Genomic DNA, 21,038 nt, shown 5'->3' on the forward strand with positions numbered 1-21,038 from the left:
TAATTAATGCATATTTATTTTGAGTGTGAATGAACTTTCCAATGAATAGCATTAAGGGTAATGAATGTTGCCTGGTATTCTTAATCACAGGCATTATTAATTATAGCTTGAGGAAGAGATTCATACATTTCCATAACTTGAATGATTTTACCAGATACTTTGTGATGTGTTGTTCTTGAATGGTTGCGAGCAATATTGGCAATATTATCTTGTTGTTAAAGTGAGCATATGTAATAAAAATTCCCAAAATTTGCTTAGTAATGTTGACCAGGAGGATTGGCAAGTATTGCTGTCATGAAGAAACCAATTTCTGACTTTCAAATTTTGAAATTGTTTTGAAATTTACATTTGCATTTTGAAGAATTAGAAGATTAGGAGATCTGTGTGGAGAAGGCTTCTATTTTCATGATTCTGGACAATGATGTTGCCTCCATGGCAAATTTATGATCAGAAAGATTGATGAAATGTTTCCTTGAAATCAGAAAGAAGGAAAGTGCTCAATTTTGAATTAGTTGAAGTATTGATGAGAACTGGGGTGTGTTCAGTGAGAGTTCTCAGTTTTGCCCTCTGTTCTTTGGAAAATAAATCTTGCGATATTCCATGACATTTTTTTACTTAAAAGCAACATTTGGATTTTTTTGAGAAACGACAATGACTTGTTTGCTGACAACATGGAAGTTATGTTGTAATGGCTTGACAAGTAGATTGCTTTAACAGGCAACTTGGGTCAAGACATGCTCTGAAGGACAATTGTTACATTTATTAAAAGGAGTAGTTCAAATGATGATTGTAAATTTTTGATCTGCTCATTGTATTTGTTGTGGCATTTGTAACTTTTTCCATCCATTGTGACCAAGTAGTGGTAATCCACTGAAAAACAAATTGGAGTCCATTTACAGCAATTAGTGAATGAATGCTACGTATTATTTTCTCTGCTACGCAGGGCCAACACCAACTACAGTGACAGGCACACCTTCAGTTTCTGAAACTACCATTACTGGTGAGTAATAATGTTTCTCATTGTCACATGAAATCGACTGTGCCAAAGCCCACCAATAAAGTTTTTGTTGTTGGACTACCATTGAATTACTTTTGATGTTGATTGTCATGCATTTGTAAGTTTATAAATCAGTACTGCATGAGTTGTTCAATATCAGTGAAGGTTTTATTAGTATTTATTGAATATGATTCATTCATCGCCTACACTGTCAATGGTTTCTGATGGGAAACAAGTTGAGTGATGGCAAATGATGAAGGTTTGAAGTAATCTTTTTAAACATTTTCTGTTCCCTGTAGGAGTAACTGCGAGCACAAGTGTTTCGGCTTTGCCTTCCACCACTGGTAATTAATGCATATTTATTTTGAGTGTGAATGAACTTTCCAATGAATAGCATTAAGGGAAATGAATGTTGCCTGGTATTCGTAATCACTGGCATTATCAATTATAGCTTGAGGAGGAGATTAATACATTTCCATAACATTGATGATTTTCCCAGTTACGTTGTGATGTGTTGCTCTTGCATGGTTTCGAGCAATATTGGCAATATTATCTTGTTATTAAAGTGAGCATATATAATAAAAATTTCCCAAAATTTGCTAAGTAATGGTGACCAGAAGGATTGGCAAATATTGCTGTCATGAAGAAACCAATTTCTGACTTTTAAATTTTGGAATTGTTTTGAAATTTACTTTTGCAATTTGAAGAATTGGGAGATTGGGAGATCTCTGAGGAGAATTCTTAACCAAAGGCTGCTATATTCATGATTCTGGATAATGATATTGCCTCCATGCCAAATTTATGTTCAGAAAAATTGATGAAATGTTTTCTTGAAATCAGAAAGAAAGAAAGTGCTCAATTATGAAATAGTTGAAGAAATGATGAGAATTGGGGTGTGTTCAGTGAGATTTTTCAGTTTTGCCCTATGTTCTTTGGAAAATAAATCATGCGATATTCCATGACATTTTTTTACTTTAAAGCAACATCTCGATTTTTTTGAGAAACGATAATGACTTGTTTGCTGACAACATGGGAGTTATGTTGTAATGGCTCGACAAGTAGATTGCTTTTCCAGGCAACTTTGGTCAAGACATGCTCTGAAGGACAATCGTAACGTTTGTTAAAAGGAGTAGTTGAAATGATAATTGTTCAGCAATTTTTGATCTGCTCATTGTATTTGGAGTGGCATTTGTAACGAGCTGCTTCCATTGTAACTAAGTAATGGTAATCCACTGAAAAGCAAATTGGAGTCCATTTACAGCAATTAGTGAATGAGTGCTACGTATTATTTTCTCTACGACGTAGGGCCAACACCAACTACAGTGACAGGCACACCTACAGTTTCTGGAACTTCCAGTACTGGTGAGTATAGTTTTTCCTCTCTGTCACATGCAATCTATTTACAGCAATTCGTGACTTAAAGCTTTGTAATATTTCCTCTGATTCGTAGGGCCAACACCAACTACAGTGACAGGCAAACCTTCAGTTTCTGAAACTACCACAACTGGTGAGTAATAATGTTTCTCATTGTCACATGAAATCAACTGTGCCAAAGCCCACCAATAAAGTTTTTGTTGTTGGACTACCATTGAATTACTTTTGATGTTGATTGTCATGCATTTGTAAGTTTATAAATCAGTACTGCGTGAGTTGTTCAATATCAGTGAAGGTTTTATTAGTATTTATTGAATATGATTCATTCATCGCCTACACTGTCAATGGTTTCTGATGGGAAATAAGTTGAGTGATGGCAAATGATGAAGGTTTGAAGTAATCTTTTGAAACATTTTCTGTGCCCTGTAGGAGTAACTGCGAGCACAAGTGTGTCGGCTTTGCCTTCCACCACTGGTAATTGATGCATATTTATTTTGAGTGTGAATGAACTTTCCAATGAATAGCATTGAGGGAAATGAATGTTGCCTGGTATTCTTAATCACATGCATTATTAATTCTAGCTTGAGGAAGAGATTGATACATTTCCATAATTTTAATGATTTTACCAGATACTTTGTGATGTGTTGTTCTTGAATGGTTGCGAGCAATATTTGCAATATTATCTTGTCATTAAATTGAGCATATGTAATAAAAATTGCCCAAAATTTACCAAGTGATCAGGAGGATTGGCAGATACTGTTGGCACGAAGACTCGAAATTCTGACTTTTAATATTTTGGAGAGGTTTTGAAATTTACTTTTGCTTTTTGAAGAATTAGACGATTTCTGTCAATAATTGGAGTAGCTGAAATTGACTTCTTACCATGAAAGATTAGAGGAGAAGAAGATTCCTTGTGAATTGATGGGTGCAGTAACATTTGTTGACTCTGAGACCAAAAGGAGTCGCTTGTAAGCAAATAATTTGGAGAATTCTTAACCAAAGACTTCTATTTTCCTGATTCTGGATATTGATGTTGCCTCCATGTCAAATTTATGTTCAGAAAGATTGACAAAATGTTTTCTTGAAATCAGAATGAAGGAAAATGCTCATTTTTGAAATTGTTGAAGTAATGATGAGAACTGGAGTGTGTTCAGTGAGATTTTTCACTTTTGCCATTATTTTTTGGAAAATGAATCATGCGGTATTCTATGACATTTTTTATTTTGAAGCAACATCCAGATTTTTTTGAGAAAAGATAATGCCTTGTTTGCTGACAACATGGGAGTTATGTTGTAATTGCTCAACAAGTAAATCACTTTTTGAGGCAACTTGGGTAAATACATGATCTGAAGAACATTCGTTCCGTTTGTTAAAAGGAGTAGTTGAAATGATAATTGTGCAGCAATTTTTGATCTGCTCATTGTATTTGTAGTGGCATTTGTAACTGGTGCCTTCCATTGTGACCAAATAGTGGTAATCTACTGAAAAGCAAATTGGAGTCCATTTACAGCAATCAGTGAATGAATGCTATGTATTATTTTTCTCTGCTGCGTCGGGCTAACACCAACTACAGTGACAGGCACACCTACAGTTTCTGGAACTTCCAGTACCGCTGAGTACAGTTTATTCTCATCGTCAGATGAAATCCATTTACAGCAATTGTAAGGGGTTTTGTTTCCGGGGCTTATTGTAGGTCAGCCAGTTATGTTTTCCTGAGCCGCCCTGCCCGCTGTGAGGTTTCGAATCGCATTCCCCTTCCTGATTCTGAGCTCAGGACTCATCGAGCGGTAATAAGGACCAACGAACAGACCGTTGGATTGGTGCAAGGACAACCAATGTTTATTAACAAGAAAACTAAAACGACAAGGTAAACAGTATTATATAGAAGATAAAAGGAATCACTATGGATGCAATACAGTCTTACACTTAACGGGGTGGAAGAAACGGACACATCGAGGGAAAATTCTAAAATCACAATTTTAGCAATACCCCTTTAATTCCCACCCTTGCACCGAGCTTGGTTGTCTTGTGACGGACAGAAAAAAAATAATGCTCACCGGTGAAACAGATGAGAAGGCCTGGCCCCTGTGTCCTGCTGCTGCCGTCGACATGTGGTTGCGATGTTTACTGGATGGCCTTTCTTCTTGGTTGCTAGCAGGCAAGCAGGACGCTGGGCTGAGGTGAAGAGAAAGAGAGAGAGAGGTTCTGGGACGCCCCAGTTATACCCCCCCGGTAATGGGTTATTTTCGCGCCTCATCAGTTTGCTCCATTCTCCGATTTGGGGGTGAAAACGTAAGACAAGAGGGTGTCCCTGATGAACTCGATTCTTTCCCCTCAGTCTGGTTCAGCAAAAACTGAAATCGAATACGTCTTTAAATTCAACACAATTTTATTTACTGCGGGGCTTGGTCTCCAGCATCGATTTTGACTCCGGACAGAGCCGTGTCGATCCTAACAGAACAAGACAAGTTGCATACAGGAGTTCACACTTTTATACATTTATCAGAGGAGATGGGCACCTGTACAGCCAGGGTCCACACCAATCATCAGCGGGGCATCGGTAGGCCATGTAAGGTTACATAATTACCGGCCAATCACAGGTAGTACAGGGGCCTGAACATGCAACATTGACAGACACAGATGAATGTATTCTTATCTCCCAGTTTGGAATGCCTTCGTGGTCCTTCTCCACTCTTATCTACTAGCTTGGAATGTTTCTAGCCTTGATCAGCTTATTGCTTTTATTGATTAACCGGCTGTACCAAGACACTCACACCAGAGACTCCCTAGTCCTGTCAGGTCTCTTCCATGATGAGCATCAACAGACCTCTATATCTAACAAACTCAGCATATAACTATCAGCCTTGATGGGGCCCCTTGTCCTGACCCACAGTATGCTGGCTTCTAAGTAACTCCTGTTTCCACTTTGCCACATAAGCAATCCTAGCTTCCAGTAAAACTTACTATGTAAGCATTTTCATTAAAGGGGCACTGCGTATGGATTCTCATTCCCCCCTTTTATCATTTTATGATAACTAATCCTTGCCCAATCAGCATGGGCATAGCCTCATACTCGGATTTGTTCCATTGCTACCTTACAGCAAATTTTGATGCAGGCAATAATCAGGGCAAAGGTAAGTATTGCTACGATTAGAATAATTAATCCGTGCATCAAATACGATCCCCATGAGCCCCCAAGGAGCCAGTCTAACCAACCTGCTCCCGGGGTTTGGTGTAATTTTGTTACGGCTTTCTGTATATGCTCAGCCAGATTAGTTATGTTTTCTGAGCTATCCGGTGTGTAGGTGCAGCACTCCGATCCTATAAGTGCACACGTGCCGCCTTTTGCGGCCAACAGGTAATCTAGGGCCATGCGATTCTGCAAGGCCACTGTCCGAATGGCTATCATCTCTGCACTGGCCTCCTTTAGTGCTACTGCAGTTTCATTGGCTACCTCCTCTAATACCGAAGCCATCTGCCGAATTTCCTTGATTGCTCTGGCTACCCCATACCCGGGGAACAAAATAGCAAAATATCGTTCCGTTTCTGTAATTTCCCTTTTCGGCCTATAATGGTGATGGTCCGCTAGGGAAGGCAAGTGATAGACATATGGCACTACATATCCTAAATAGCAGGACCCGATCCAGTTCTGAGGCAACCATGGGTATGCCTTATAGCCACATATGAAATACGTACTATTATACGTGGTACCCCCGAAGACGTCCTTCAGCCCTTCCCCTTCTCCTTTTCCTTGCTGTTCCTGACACGTTTGTTTCCGCGAACCCCACGACCGGTTTGTAGGACATCCCGGTCTGGTTCTATTACCCAAACACACAGATGTATTAACCTCTGCCCCTCCCCACTCTGGTTGAGGCAGTGGTTTGGTGCAATCATCTAAATCTACATACCATGTGCACCGGCTTTTACCCACTGGGACAGTCCCCTGTGTGCTGTTGAAACATACCGCCGCCTTTGGTAATTTTGTACCAGAGGTGTCGGGTAGGACCAGGACGGGCGGTTTTAGGGCCTGGTTAAAGGAGCGATACCAATCCTCCCCCCCCAAGCTATTCCCATACCGGGTTCCCTTCCGAGCATCCTCCCTAGACTCATCCGTGGTGGTCCTACGTTCGACCCACTCGGCAGTCTCGTTTTCCGAAAAGGGGACTGGTTTGAAGGGAATACCTCCCTTGGAATGGAGAGGAATGTGGGAACACACCCAGCAACTAGAGATACCCTGCCGTTTGGCATACACATAACTCATATACAGGAAGGTGTTAATGTGCAATTCGCGCTTCTGGAGTGGGAAATTTCTCTTACGTTTCCGTAGCAGGGAACCCTCCAACCTTGCATAGTCAATAGTTCCCACAGGGGCTAACCCATTACGCTGTTTCTCTTGGTTAAATCTCAGGTACCGCTCGTGCCTCTGTGTATCCCTTTCTTGTTTAGACAGCTCAGGGGTCTTTTCCCTTTCACGTTTACAAACATAATCATATTTGCACTCAGTCCAATAACAAGGTATTCCTCCATGCGATATTCCTAACTCTATCGAGCGGTGGGGCTGCCTCAGGAGCCCGGCATATCTGTCTATCCGGGTGGTGTTCCACCTTCCGAATCCGTCTGGGTCGTTATCGTTACATCGACGTACGTCTCCTTTGCATAGGTGGTGTATGCGCTTAGGCTGGTCCCGTCGACATGTTCTCTCTTTGGTTACTCCCAGGGTCAGCAAGAGTCCAAGGCAGAGGATCCAAGGGAAGACTTTCATGGCTGGTCACGATACCTGAATAGGGTAGATTTCTTAGAAGAAAAGAGAAGTTAGCATTTTAAATTTGAGACGTGGGACTGATAGTTTTACAGTGGTGGAGGTGAACCCACGCACTCTTCCCCTCTACCTTCACAGCGGTAGGGGTGGTGAGTAGACCCTGATAGGGCCCCTCCCACCGAGGTTCCAGTCCTTTCTTTGTCCAATTCCTGATTAACACGTACGTTCCCGGTTCGATTTTAGATGGACTGGCTATAGGAGGAAGTTCAACGTAGGCAGCTCGTACCCGAGAGTGGAGGCTTCTCAATGCCTTGGTTAATGACAAAATATAGTTAGTCATTTCTGTTGTCATGTGGTGAAAGTGGACAGTTTTCGGAACGTTTTGATTCCACGGGGTCTTGAGGGGTCTCCCATATATAATTTCAGCAGGACTTAACCGTGCTACCCCAGCCGGAGTAGTACGTATCTGAAATAAGGCTATAGGAAGGAGTTTGAGCCAAGTAGTACCAGTCTCTGCCTGCAGTTTAGCCAGTTTATTTTTCAAAGTCTGATTAGCTCGTTCGACCAACCCAGCGGCCTGTGGCCTGTAGGCACAGTGTAACTGTTGTTTAATGCCCATTTGGGTGCAGAATTCCTTGTTCACCTGACCCACAAAATGAGGGCCGTTATCTGAACTCAATTGATTTGGGATTCCGTATCTAGGGATGATCTCTTTCATCAGAACTTTTACAACAGTGGAGGCTTTGTTATCCGTTGTCGGATAGGCCTCTATCCATTTACTAAATACATCAACAATGACTAAAACATATTTATAACCCTGACATCTTTCCAACTCAATGTAGTCCATTTGGAGGGTCTCAAAGGGACCTTCCGGCAAAGGGGTCTTTCCCCATTCGCAAGGCACTCCCTTCCCAGGGTTGTGTTGTTGACAAATGAGGCAACTACTGCTGATGCTCTGGGCTAGGGCTTGCAACCTAGGATGCCACCAAGTGGCCAGCAGTGTATCACTAGTACCCTTGGCACCACAATGAGTTGCAAAGTGTACACATTCAATAACCCATAATGCTAATTCATCTGACATACAAGTCTGCCCTGCAGGGGTAACCCACAATTTAGATACACAGTCATAAGTACAACCAAGTTGTTTCCACATTTGTTTATCAAAGTCAGGAGCGTCCTCCTGTAATTTAATGATGTCTTGGATGGTTGGCATTGGCTTTTCAGAGGGAGACTTGCTTTTGTTTGAGCTTTTAGTCTGACTCATCATTCTAGGGACAACCACCCTCTGTGTCTGGGACGCTTCCTTAGCTTCCTGATCAGCATATCTATTCCCTATATCTACTGGAGTCTGTCCTGTCGTGTGGGCGGAGCATTTTATAACTGAAATCTGTCTTGGTAACAAATCTGAGACTAACTTCTGATGGGAAATCTGAGTACCTGCAGAAGTCAGAAACCCCCTGTTTTTCCATAACTGTCCGAAATCGTGAACTACCCCGAAAGCGTATCTCGAATCTGTATACACATTAACCCTTTGGTCTTTCCCGAGGACACAAGCTCTTATCAGTGCAAACAGCTCCGCTTGTTGGGCAGAATATGGAAATTCAAAAGCAGCAGATTCAACAGTTTTACCGTCCTGGTCCACTATTGCATATCCTGAAAGTTTCTCCCCAAAGGAACCAATAGAGGCACTCCCATCTACATACATCGTTATGTCTGGGTCCTTTATTGGGACATCAGATAGATCATCTCTGACAGAAGTGTCTTCCTTAATTAAGGATAAACAATCGTGTCCTGGGTCAGTCTGTTCAAGGGGTGGCTCTGTGAGAAAACATGCTGGGTTGATGGTAGTACAATGTTTAAATTGCAGCTTGGGATTGTTAAGCAGATATATCTCATACTTATTTTGTCGAGCCATGGTAAGGTGTTGAGTCTGTAGCTGGCCTAATAAGGCGGTTACCGAGTGTGAACTGTATACAGTGATGTCCTGTTGTAAAGTCAGATTAGCAGCCGACTGTAGGCTGTTGTAAATAGCCGTTAAAATCTGAGTGCAGACTGGGTGTCCTAACGCTACGGGATCTAGTTTTGAAGAATAGTACGCCACCGGTCTATGCTTATCTCCATGTTTTTGAGTTAAAACAGCAGTTGAGCAATCAGTGAGGATAGTACAGTACAACTGAAATGGTCTGTCATACAGGGGTCTCCCCAATGCGGGTGCTTGTGACAAAGCTTCCTTCAATCTTTTAAATGCTCCCAAGGCGTCAGAATCTAGATGAAATTCGCCCTCTGTGCTGGTGTATGGCGTTAATAATTTAATATCCATGGCGATATTAGGGATCCACTGTCTGCAATAGTTTACCATTCCCATCCACTGACGTACCTCCTTTGCCGTGCGAGGTACAGGGAATTGACAGATTGGTTCGATCCTGCTTCTTTCTAAGCCTCGCTCAGTTGCTGAGAGCAAGACACCAAGAAACTTAACCCTCTGTTGGGCCACCAGTACCTTCGACTGGGATACTATGTACCCTAGCGAGGATAAGTGATTTAGCAATTGGGCAGTGTCTCTTCGGTTACTCTGCTCATCAGGGCTGGCTATCAACAGATCATCCACATACTGGACTAGCGCAGACCCTTGTTTCAAAGTCAATGTCTGTAACTGTTCCTGTAAGCATCTAGAAAATAACGTTGGGGAGTTAACGAAGCCTTGTGGCAGTCGGGTCCACGTATATTGCTGTCCCTCGTAAGTGAAAGCAAAAAGGTACTGGCTTGATGGGTCTAACGGCAAAGCGAAAAAGGCGTGTTGGAGATCGACTACTGCAAAGATTTTGGCTTTTGCAGGAACTTGAGCCAAAATGTGATCTGGGTTAGGTACTAGTGCGTGTAGTGGCCGTACAATAGCATTGATTGATCGTAAATCCTGTACTAATCTGTACTGCTTTGGCTTGCCTGGTTTCGGAACGGCCAGTATTGGCGTGTTACACGGAGACTGACATTTGATCAAGATCCCTTGCCTTAACAACCCATTTATCAGTTTGTCAATGCTTGGTATCGCCTGTTGCTTTAGTGGATACTGTCGAATAGAGGGTAATACAACATTTTCCTGTAGGTCAATGTGAATAGGAGTCATTTAACGCATCCTACTTGCGTGGGATCTTCTGCCCATGCTTGTGGGTTAACGTACTCAGGTTTCTCATTGCCCACATGGTGGCGCAATTGTGCTCTGTTAACCTTTGGTGTCTGATAAAACAGAATAGTCCGGCCACCTGGCAGGGTCTGTTTCTGTCGGTTATCTGGATCAGCTTGTTCGACTGTCTGCTTTACCATGGGTGCTAAATCTTTCGCATGATACGGGTAATTCACCTCCCGGGTGATATGTGGGGCTCCCTCTATTTCAAAGTATCCTGGATCCCATCCCATTGTCTTCGCAGCCCCTCGAGTGATGTAACCTGTAATAGGTGCTTCCTTCCATAATTCTGAGGGGATCTCAACATACTCTGCCCTCCCTTCTGGTCCTGTAACCATAGCTCGACGGATAACCTCCCATTCTGTTCCTACATAGCTTCGGTAAAAGTCCTCCAATTCCTTATTTCTCCCACTCCTATCGTAAGCCAAGGTTACATGAAGGGAACCCTCATCTTTGAAGTCTAGAGACCACCATTGTGGGGTGATGGAAACATAACACGGCATTTTAGGGGCCCATGGTTTCACAGTCAGTCCTTCGTCCCCGCATTCAATGCTCAGGCGGAATGCACATAGCAAGTCTCGAGCCACGAGGTTACAGTCTAATCCACTTGTAATTATAAATTGGTGTTTTACTGACTCATTTCCAAATTGTACTTCCACCGGTTCAGATATCGGGTATTGGCTCACTTGTCCCTGAAAACCAGACAAACTCTGTTTTTCCCAGAACTCAGGGAGTTTGAGCTCCGATCGGACAGATGACATGGTTGCTCCGGTGTCTACCAAGAATGTATGTGGTTTTCCTTCAATCATTAGTGACAGAACGGGCTCCTGCTCTGACTGGATCCCGATTACCACAAGGTTAGCTAGTCAATACTGGGGGAACGGATTATTTTGGGAAAAGTCCGTATATCTTCCTCGTCCTCGATCCCCTTGCCAACCTCCTCTTCGCTGCCCTCGCACATGGCCCATATGGCCCCCTCTTATTTGTCTACGGGAGGGACATTCCTTGCTCCAGTGGCCTTGTTGACCACAATTAAAATAGGCATCTGCCCCTGTTTGTCTCCCTCCTCCTCTTCTTCCTTCAAAATTATGTCTCGGGGGAGCAGAGGGTAGGCCATAATTAGGGGCGGTTGGTCCGTTAGGATGTGTTTTGTACTCATACCCTTCCTCGTCAACCCATCTTGGGACACAATACTGAGGCTCCATCTGATATCCTGTTCTGTCTGGGGTGTGTTTCGGCTTTTCCTTTTTTACCACATACTCAGTTTTGACTCTACTCTGGGCTTGACCTTCCTGGTATTTATTATTCATCCAGTAGTATTTCACCGCCCTATTCACCTGGCTGGGGTTAAACTCAGACCAGTGCATATTATTATTCTTAATTGCCTGAGCCACCCGAATCGGTATGCAGTTCATTAGCACAGCACAGTACTGTGGTGTGTCTTTTCCCTCACAGTACGCTGTGTCTCCTGACTGATTCCGGTATAGTTCAGAGAATCTTTCTAAATATTCGTCCGCTCCCTTGCCTCTGTTAGGCCTGGTGTCTAGGATCTTAGTTAGGTCAACTGGTTTTTGTAGAATAGCACTGAGGGCAGCAAGAAGACGCTTCTGGCGCTCACTATCATCGCGTGGTACCTGATCTACCAGTGCAGCATGACTCTGGAAAGTTAAACGTTCCCGGAATTTGGTATGTTCAGCTGGGGTTAAAACTCGCTGTATTAGTGACCACAAGTCCCTTGATTCGGCATGATATACGGAAATAGTAGTCCGAAGAAATTCTACAAATGCGGTAGGTGACGTTTTCCTATCTGGCACCCCCGTTAGAATAGCCATGATCTCGTGGGGTTTCCATGGATAGGACACATCTATCATTTGGGAGTTGCCGGCTATTCCGACGTTGGCTGGGTTTGGATCAAAAATGGGATTAGGTATCTGTCTCATTGGTAACTGACGAGGGGTCGATTCGTACCTAACTAGTGTCTCCGTACTCTGTTCTGAGTCCAGTGATGTGCAGTCGTCTGCTGACTCTCCAGTACCTGCATCTCTAAGCTCCTGACTCTCCTGCCTTCTGAAACTAGGTGAGCTGGCTGTGAGGTTAAATGTTGGAGCCAACAATTCCTTAGTCTTACTTCTGGTACGGGATGAGACTGATGAGACTGAGGTGATAGTTTTAGGCTTTGTCACAGGGGTTTGAACAGTCGGTCCCGTAGGCACTGAAGGATAGATGTTATTGTACTCAGGAGGGGCACGAGGACCCCGGGGAGCTACATGGGGCCTGAAATTCCACTCATCCAATTCATCATCGTCTTCCCCAGCCAAGGCAAAACCAACCATTAGATTACGTAATCTACTTTCATCACTCTCTTTTGGCTTGCCCGAGGTCTTTCCAGACTCCCGTTTAAAGCGCCTTCCATTAGCACATTCTGCTTTTAATACTTCTACGGACTTGACTACCCCTCCTTCAGTGAGTCCTATTCCTAACTTGAACGCGTTATCCTGCCAACTTGCTAACAACGAAGCTTCTTTCAACTCTTGACAGTACTGTCTCCATAAAGCAATTAAATCTTTGGTTGCTTTACTTCCGTTACTTTTCCAAATTAATTCCTGTGCTTTTATGGCAGTATCTAGGTCTTTGGTTCCCCCCAATGGCCATTGATTATTTCCCAGTTTTTTATTCAGTCCCCCTGACAATTGTCTAAATTGCTTTGCCTTTTCCGGATATTTTGCACACAAAGTCTGTAAGGCACTCTCTGGTTCTGCAGAGGTATCCAGAAAATTACCCATTCTATGTCCCGTTTTCCTTTACTCTTCGTCGACTAATTAATACAACCGTATTCAAACAGAATTCAAGGATGGACCTGACTCCTTGTGCTTCACAATCCTAAGTGCCTTTGGTCTCTACGCCCACTTCAGGGTCCTGACCTTCGCGTGGGGGATCTCCCCTCTTAACAACCGGTCTAAGGCTGCGCGTTTGAGACAGGCACTTCCTTCTGTAGTCGATCAGCACAAGCAATCAGTTCTTCAACTCCCCAGGCCGGCTTATACCCAATTACCAGGCCAATTTATACCCAATGACTAGGCTGGTTTATATTCAATTACCAGGCTTATCAATACCCAAGGTTTATTTTATCCTGGTTTATACCCAATCACCAGGCTTGTTTTATTTTATCCTTAACCTACACTGACCACCCTCAGTGATTATTTAATCACTGATCTGCCGTATTCGCCAGACTGACCTGGATCTCGTAAGGACGCCACACGAGTGTTAGCGATTGGACGATTCGTCGTCAGACTTAACAGATTCAGGAAAGCCGAAGTGGTAAAAGAAAGTTTTACTCACCCCGGGCGCGCTCCCTCCTTCCTCCGTGTCCGAGACAATCCGCCTCTTACTCCGCGAACTCTCAGTGAACGACCGTTGAGATCCTGCCGACTACGCCAAATGATGAACTCGATTCTTTCCCCTCAGTCTGGTTCAGCAAAAACTGAAATCGAATACGTCTTTAAATTCAACACAATTTTATTTACCGCGGGGCTTGGTCTCTAGCATCGATTTTGACTCCGGACAGAGCCGTGTCGATCCTAACAGAACAAGACAAGTTACATGCAGAAGTTCACACTTTTATACATTTATCAGAGGAGGTGGGCACCTGTACAGCCAGGGTCCACACCAATCATCAGCGGGGCATCGGTAGGCCATGTAAGGTTACATAATTACCGGCCAATCACAGGTAGTACAGGGGCCTGAACATGCAACATTGACAGACACAGATGAATGTATTCTTATCTCCCAGTTTGGAATGCCTTCGTGGTCCTTCTCCACTCTTATCTACTAGCTTGGAATGTTTCTAGCCTTGATCAGCTTATTGCTTTTATTGATTAACCGGCTGTACCAAGACACTCACACCAGAGACTCCCTAGTCCTGTCAGGTCTCTTCCATGATGAGCATCAACAGACCTCGATATCTAACAAACTCAGCATATAACTATCAGCCTTGATGCGGCCCCTTGTCCTGACCCACAGTATGCTGGCTTCTAAGTAACTCCTGTTTCTACTTTGCCACATAAGCAATCCTAGCTTCCAGTAAAACTGACGATGTAAGCATTTTCATTAAAGGGGCACTGCGTATGGATTCTCATCCCGATCTTGTCCCATTTACAATCATGGCCGATACTTGTACTGAATTTTGATTGTGTCGGCCGGCAATGTTGTTGGCTTGCCTCTGGGCGTGAATGCAACTGCATTGTTCAAAGAGCCCTGTCTGAAACACGGAGCCTGCCAAGCTGTCAGAGAATCCAATTTCACATGCTCCAGGCCCTTGGCCATGTGTCTGACCGCAGCCATTTTTAAGAGGTCCTGGATTTTTTAAAACACATTCACACCAGGGTTTCTTTAATAACTCCAATAAATCTTCGGCGGGGGGACATGTGAAATTTTGCAAATCCCTTCACAATTAGTGGATTAATGCTTTGGAATATTTCCTCTGCTTCACAGGGCCAACACCTACTACCATGACAGGCACAACTTCAGTTTCGGAAACTACCATTACTGGTGAGCAATAATGTTTCTTATTGTCACATGAAATCTACTCTGCCAAAGCCCACCAATAAAGTTTGTTGTTGTTGGACTATCATTGAATTGCTTTTGATGTTCATTGTCATGCATTTGTAAGTTTGTAAATGGTTTTTGATGGGAAAGAAATTGAGTGATGGCAGATGATGAAGGTTTCATGTAATCCTTTGAAACATTTTCTCTGCCCTGTAGGAATAACTGCGAGCACAAGTGTGTCGGCTTTGCCTTCCAGCACTGGTAATTGATGCATATTTATTTTGAGTGTGAATGAACTTTCCAATGAATAGCATTAAGAGAAGTGAATGTTTCCTGGTATTCTTAATCACAGGCATTACCAGTTGTAGCTTGAGGAAGAGATTAATACATTTCCATAACTTTAATGATTTTACCAGTTACGTTGTGATGTATTGCTCTTGCATGGTCTCGAGCAATATTGGCAAAATTATCTTGTTATTAAAGTGAGCATATGTAATAAAAATTTCCCAAAATTTACGAAGTAATATTGACCAGAGGATTGGCTCCATCTAGATTTTTTTTTGAGAAATGATAATGACTTGTTTGCTGACAACATGGGAGTTATGTTGTAATTGCTCGACAAGTAGATTGCTTTTACCAGCAACTTGGGTCAAGACATGCTCTGAAGGACAATCGTTACGTTTGTTAAAAGGAGTAGTTCAAATGATGATTGTAAATTTTTGATCTGCTCATTGTATTTTTTGTGACATTTGTAACTTGCTCTTTTCATCGTGACCAAGTAATGGTAATCCACTGAAAAGTAAATTGGAGTCCATTTACAGCAATTAGTGAATGAGTGCTACGTATTATTTTCTCTACTACGTAGGGCCAACACCAACTACAGTGACAGGCACACCGACAGTTTATGGAACTTCCAGTACCGGTGAGTATAGTTTTTCCTCATCGTCACATGAAATCTATTTACTGCAATTAGTGACTTAAATCTTTGTAATATTTCCTCTGCTTCACAGGGCCAACACCAACCACAGTGACAGGCACACCTTCAGTTTCTGAAACTACCACTACTGGTGAGTAATAATGTTTCTCATTGTCACATGAAATCTGCTCTGCCAAAGCCCACCAATAAAGTTTTTGTTGTTGGACTACCATTGAATTACTTTTGATGTTGATTGTCATGCATTCGTAAGTTTATAAATCAGTACTGGTTGAGTTGTTCAATATCAGTAAAGGTTTCATTCATATTTATTGAATATGATTCATTCATCGCCTGCACTGTCAATGGTTTCTGATGGGAAACAAGTTGAGTGATGGCAAATGATGAAGGTTTGAAGTAATCTTATGAAACATTTTCTGTTCCCTGTAGGATTAACTGCGAGCACAAGTGTGTCGGCATTGTCTTCCACCACTGGTAATTAATGCATATTTATTTTGAGTGTGAATGAACTTTCCAATGAATAGCATTAAGAGAAGTGAATGTTGCCTGGTATTCTTAATCACTGGCATTATCAATTATAGCTTGCATGGTTTCGTGCAATATTGGCAATATTATCTTGTCATTAAAGTGAGCATATGTAATAAAAATTTCCCAAAATTTGCTCAGTAATGTTGACCAGGAGGATTGGCAAGTATTGCTGTCATGAAGAAACCAATTGCTGACTTTTAAATTTTGAAATTGTTTTGAAATTTACATTTGCATTTTGAAGAATTCGGAGATTAGGAGATCTGTGTGGAGAATTCTTAACCAAAGGCTTCTATTGTCATGATTCTGGACAATGATGTTGTCTCCATTGCAAATTTATGATCAGAAAGATTGATGAAATGTTTTCTTGAAATCAGGATGAAGGAAAATGCTCATTTTTGAAATTGTTGATGTATTGATGAGAACTGGGGTGTGTTCAGTGAGAGTTGTCAGTTTTGCCCTATATTCTTTGGAAAATAAATCTTGTGATATTCCATGACATTTTTTTACTTTAAACCAACATCTAGACTTTTTTGAGAAACGATAATGACTTGTTTGCTGACAACATGGGAGTTATGTTGTAATGGCTCGACAAGTAGATTGCTTTTCCAGGCAACTTACGTCAAGACATGCTCTGAAGGACAATCGTAACGTTTGTTAAAAGGAGTAGTTGAAATGATAATTGTTCAGCAATTTTTGATCTGCTGATTGTATTTGTAGTCGCATTTGTAACTAGCTGCTTCCATTGTAACCAAGTAATGGTAATCCACTGACACGCAAATTGGAGTCCATTTACAGCAATTAGTGAATGAATGCCACGTATTATTTTCTCTACTACGTAGGGCCAACACCAACTACAGTGACAGGCACACCTACAGTTTCTGGAACTTCCAGTACTGGTGAGTATAGTTTTTCCTCACTGTCACATGAAATCTATTTATAGCACTTCGTGACTTAAAGCTTTGTAATATTTCCTCTGATTCGTAGGGCCAACACCAACTACAGTGACAGGCAAACCTTCAGTTTCTGAAACTACCACAACTGGTGAGTAATAATGTTTCTCATTGTCACATGAAATCAACTGTGCCAAAGCCCACCAATAAAGTTTTTGTTGTTGGACTACCATTGAACTACTTTTGATGTTGATTGTCATGCATTCGTAAGTTTATAAATCAGTACTGGTTGAGTTGTTCAATATCAGTAAAGGTTTTATTCGTATTTATTGAATATGATTCATTCATCACCTACACTGTCAATGGTTTCTAATGGGAAATAAGTTGAGTGATGGCAAATGATGAAGGTTTGAAGTAATCTTTTGAAACATTTTCTGTTCCCTGTAGGAGTAACTGCGAGCACAAGTGTGTCGGCTTTGCATTCCACCACTGGTAATTGATGCATATTTATTTTGAGTGTGAATGAACTTTCCAATGAATAGCATTAAGGGTAATGAATGTTGCCTGGTATTCTTAATCACAGGCATTATCAATTATAGCTTGAGGAAGAGATTCATACATTTCCATAACTTCAATGATTTTACCAGATGCTTTGTGATGTGTTGTTCTTGAATGGTTGCGAGCAATATTGGCAATATTATCTTGTCATTAAAGTGAGCATATGTCATAAAAATTGCCCAAAATTTACCAAGTGATCAGGAGGATTGGCAGATACTGTTGGCACGAAGACTCAAAATTCTGACTTTTAAAATTTTGGAGAGGTTTTGAAATTTACTTTTGCTTTTTGAAGAATTAGACGTTTTCTGTCAATAATTGGAGTAGATGAAATTGACTTCTTACCAATAAAGATTAGAGGAGAAGAAGATTCCTTGTGAATTGATGGGTGCAGTAACATTTGTTGACTCTGAGACCAAAAGGAGTCGCTTGTAAGCAAATTATTTGGAGAATTCTTAACCAAAGACTTCTATTTTCCTGATTCTGGATATTGATGTTGCCTCCATGTCAAATTTATGTTCAGAAAGATTGATGAAATGTTTTCTTGAAATCAGGATGAAGGAAAATGCTCATTTTTGAAATTGTTGAAGTAATGATGAGAACGGGAGTGTGTTCAGTGAGATTTTTCACTTTTGCCATTATTTTTTGGAAAATGAATCATGCGGTATTCTATGACATTTTTTATTTTGAAGCAACATTCAGATTTTTTTGAGAAAAGATAATGCCTTGTTTGCTGACAACATGGTAGTTATGTTGTAATTGCTCGACAAGTAAATAGCTTTTTGAGGCAACTTGGGTAAATACATGATCTGAAGAACATTCGTTCCGTTTGTTAAAAGGAGTAGTTGAAATGATGATTGTGCAGCAATTTTTGATCTGCTCATTGTATTTGTAGTGGCATTTGTAACTGGCGCCTTCCATTGTGACCAAATAGTGGTAATCTACTGAAAAGCAAATTGGAGTCCATTTACAGCAATCAGTGAATGAATGCTATGTATTATTTTTCTCTGCTGCTTCGGGCTAACACCAACTACAGTGACAGGCACACCTACAGTTTCTGGAACTTCCAGTACCGCTGAGTACAGTTAATTTCATCGTCAGATGAAATCCATTTACAGCAATTGTAAGGGGTTTTGTTTCCGGGGCTTATTGTAGGTCAGCCAGTTATGTTTTCCTGAGCCGCCCTGCCCGCTGTGCGGTTTCGAATCGCATTCCCCTTCCTGATTCTGAGCTCAGGACTCATCGAGCGGTAATAAGGACCAACGAACAGACCGTTGGATTGGTGCAAGGACAACCAATGTTTATTAACAAGAAAACTAAAACGACAAGGTAAACAGTATTATATCGAAGGTAAAAGGAATCACTATGGATGCAATACAGTCTTACACTTAACGGGGTGGATGAAACGGACACATCGAGGGAAAATTCTAAAATCACAATTTTAGCAATACCCCTTTAATTCCCACCCTAACACCTTGCTCGGTTGTCTTGTGACGGACAGAAAAAAAATAATGCTCACCGGTGAAACAGATGAGAAGGCCTGGCCCCTGTGTCCTGCTGCTGCCGTCGACATGTGGTTGCGATGTTTACTGGATGACCTTTCTTCTTGGTTGCTAGCAGGCAAGCAGGACGCTGGGCTGAGGTGAAGAGAAAGAGAGAGAGAGGTTCTGGGACGCCCCAGTTATACCCCCCCGGTAATGGGTTATTTTCGCGCCTCATCAGTTTGCTCCATTCTCCGATTTGGGCGTGAAAACGTAAGACAAGAGGGTGTCCCGATCTTGTCCCATTTACAATCATGGCCGGTACCTGTACTGATCTGTTCCGTAACTGCTTTCCATTGTTCCGAATGTTCCTTAATGGGTCACCTCAGTCCTGGGATTACTCCTGCTTGAATTTTGATTGTGTAGTCCGGCAATGTTGATGGCTTGCCTCAGGGCGTGAATGCAACTGCATTGTTCAAAGAGCCCTGTCTGAAACACAGAGCCTGCCAAGCTGTCAGAGAATCCAATTTCACGTGCTGCAGGCCCTTGGCCATGTGTCTGACCGCAGCTATTTTTAAGAGGTCCTGGATTTTTTAAAACACAGTCACACCAGGGTTTCTTTAATAACTCCAATAAATCTTCGGCGGGGGGACATGTGAAATTTTGCAAATCCCTTCACAATTAGTGGATTAATGCTTTGGAATATTTCCTCTGCTTCACAGGGCCAACACCTACTCCCGTGACAGGCACAACTTCAGTTTCAGAAACTACCATTACTGGTGAGCAATAATGTTTCTTATTGTCACATGAAATCTACTCTGCCAAAGCCCACCAATAAAGTTTGTTGTTGTTGGACTATCATTGAATTGCTTTTGATGTTCATTGTCATGCATTTGTAAGTTTGTAAATGGTTTCTGATGGGAAAGAAATTGAGTGATGGCAAATGATGAAGGTTTGAAGTAATCTTATGAAACATTTTCTGTTCCCTGTAGGATTAACTGCGAGCACAAGTGTGTCGGCTTTGCCTTCCACCACTGGTAATTAATGCATATTTATTTTGAGTGTGAATGAACTTTCCAATGAATAGCATTAAGAGAAGTGAATGTTGCCTGGTATTCTTAATCACTGGCATTATCAATTATAGCTTGCATGGTTTCGTGCAATATTGGCAATATTATCTTGTTATTAAAGTGAGCATATGAAATAAAAATTTCCCAACATTTGCTCAGTAATGGTGACCAGAAGGATTGGCAAATATTGCTGTCATGAAGAAACCAATTTTTGACTTTTAAATTTTGGAATTGTTATGAAATTTACTTTTGCAATTTGAAGAATTAGGAGATTAGGAGATCTGTGTGGAGAATTCTTAACCAAAGGCTGCTGTATTCATGATTCTGGACAATGATGTTGCCTCCATGGCAAATTTATGTTTAGAAAAATTGATGAAATGTTTTCTTGAAATCAGAAAGAAGGAAAGTGCTCAATTATGAAATAGTTGAAGTAATGATGAGAATTGGGGTGTATTCAGTGAGATTTTTCAGTTTTGCCCGATGTTCTTTGGAAAATAAATCATGCGATATTCCATGATTTTTTTTTACTTTAAAGCAACATTTGGATTTTTTGGAGAAACGATAATGACTTGTTTGCTGACAACATGGGAGTTATGTTGTAATGGCTTGACCAGTAGATTGCTTTAACAGGCAACTTGGGTCAAGACATCCTCTGAAGGACAATTGTTACATTTGTTAAAAGGAGTAGTTCAAATGATGATTGTAAATTTTTGATCTGCTCATT

General features: G+C 41.6%; 1 protein-coding gene and 1 long non-coding RNA gene across 2 annotated transcripts; both read left to right on the plus strand.

Moving 5' to 3' along the window:
- Positions 1-2,805: 2,805 nt before the first annotated feature.
- LOC137341477 (uncharacterized) lies at positions 2,806-17,367 on the plus strand. Its single transcript, XM_068004582.1, has 8 exons — positions 2,806-2,845; positions 14,803-14,859; positions 15,073-15,117; positions 15,722-15,778; positions 15,867-15,923; positions 16,220-16,264; positions 17,158-17,214; positions 17,303-17,367. Exons 2-8 carry the CDS (start codon positions 14,820-14,822, stop codon positions 17,365-17,367), a joined length of 366 nt encoding a protein of 121 aa, XP_067860683.1. The 5' UTR covers positions 2,806-2,845; positions 14,803-14,819.
- A 297-nt stretch (positions 17,368-17,664) lies between these two features.
- Positions 17,665-20,283, plus strand: LOC137341836 (uncharacterized). The gene is made up of 3 exons (XR_010967130.1): positions 17,665-17,700; positions 19,967-20,023; positions 20,237-20,283. It is a non-coding gene; the product is annotated as an uncharacterized lncRNA (long non-coding RNA).
- The last annotated feature ends 755 nt before the right edge of the window (positions 20,284-21,038 follow it).

The sequence above is a fragment of the Heptranchias perlo genome, chromosome 24 (genome assembly GCF_035084215.1).
Source record: "Heptranchias perlo isolate sHepPer1 chromosome 24, sHepPer1.hap1, whole genome shotgun sequence".
NCBI classification, from domain to species: domain Eukaryota; kingdom Metazoa; phylum Chordata; class Chondrichthyes; order Hexanchiformes; family Hexanchidae; genus Heptranchias; species Heptranchias perlo.

Coding starts and splice junctions, on each gene's coding strand:
- LOC137341477 (XM_068004582.1), top strand. CDS start 14,820: ATGACAGGCACAACTTCAGTTTCGGAAACTACCATTACTG. Junction 15,779..15,866: donor TTATGGAACTTCCAGTACCG/GTGAGTATAGTT, acceptor TCTGCTTCACAG/GGCCAACACCAACCACAGTG. Junction 15,924..16,219: donor TTCTGAAACTACCACTACTG/GTGAGTAATAAT, acceptor TGTTCCCTGTAG/GATTAACTGCGAGCACAAGT.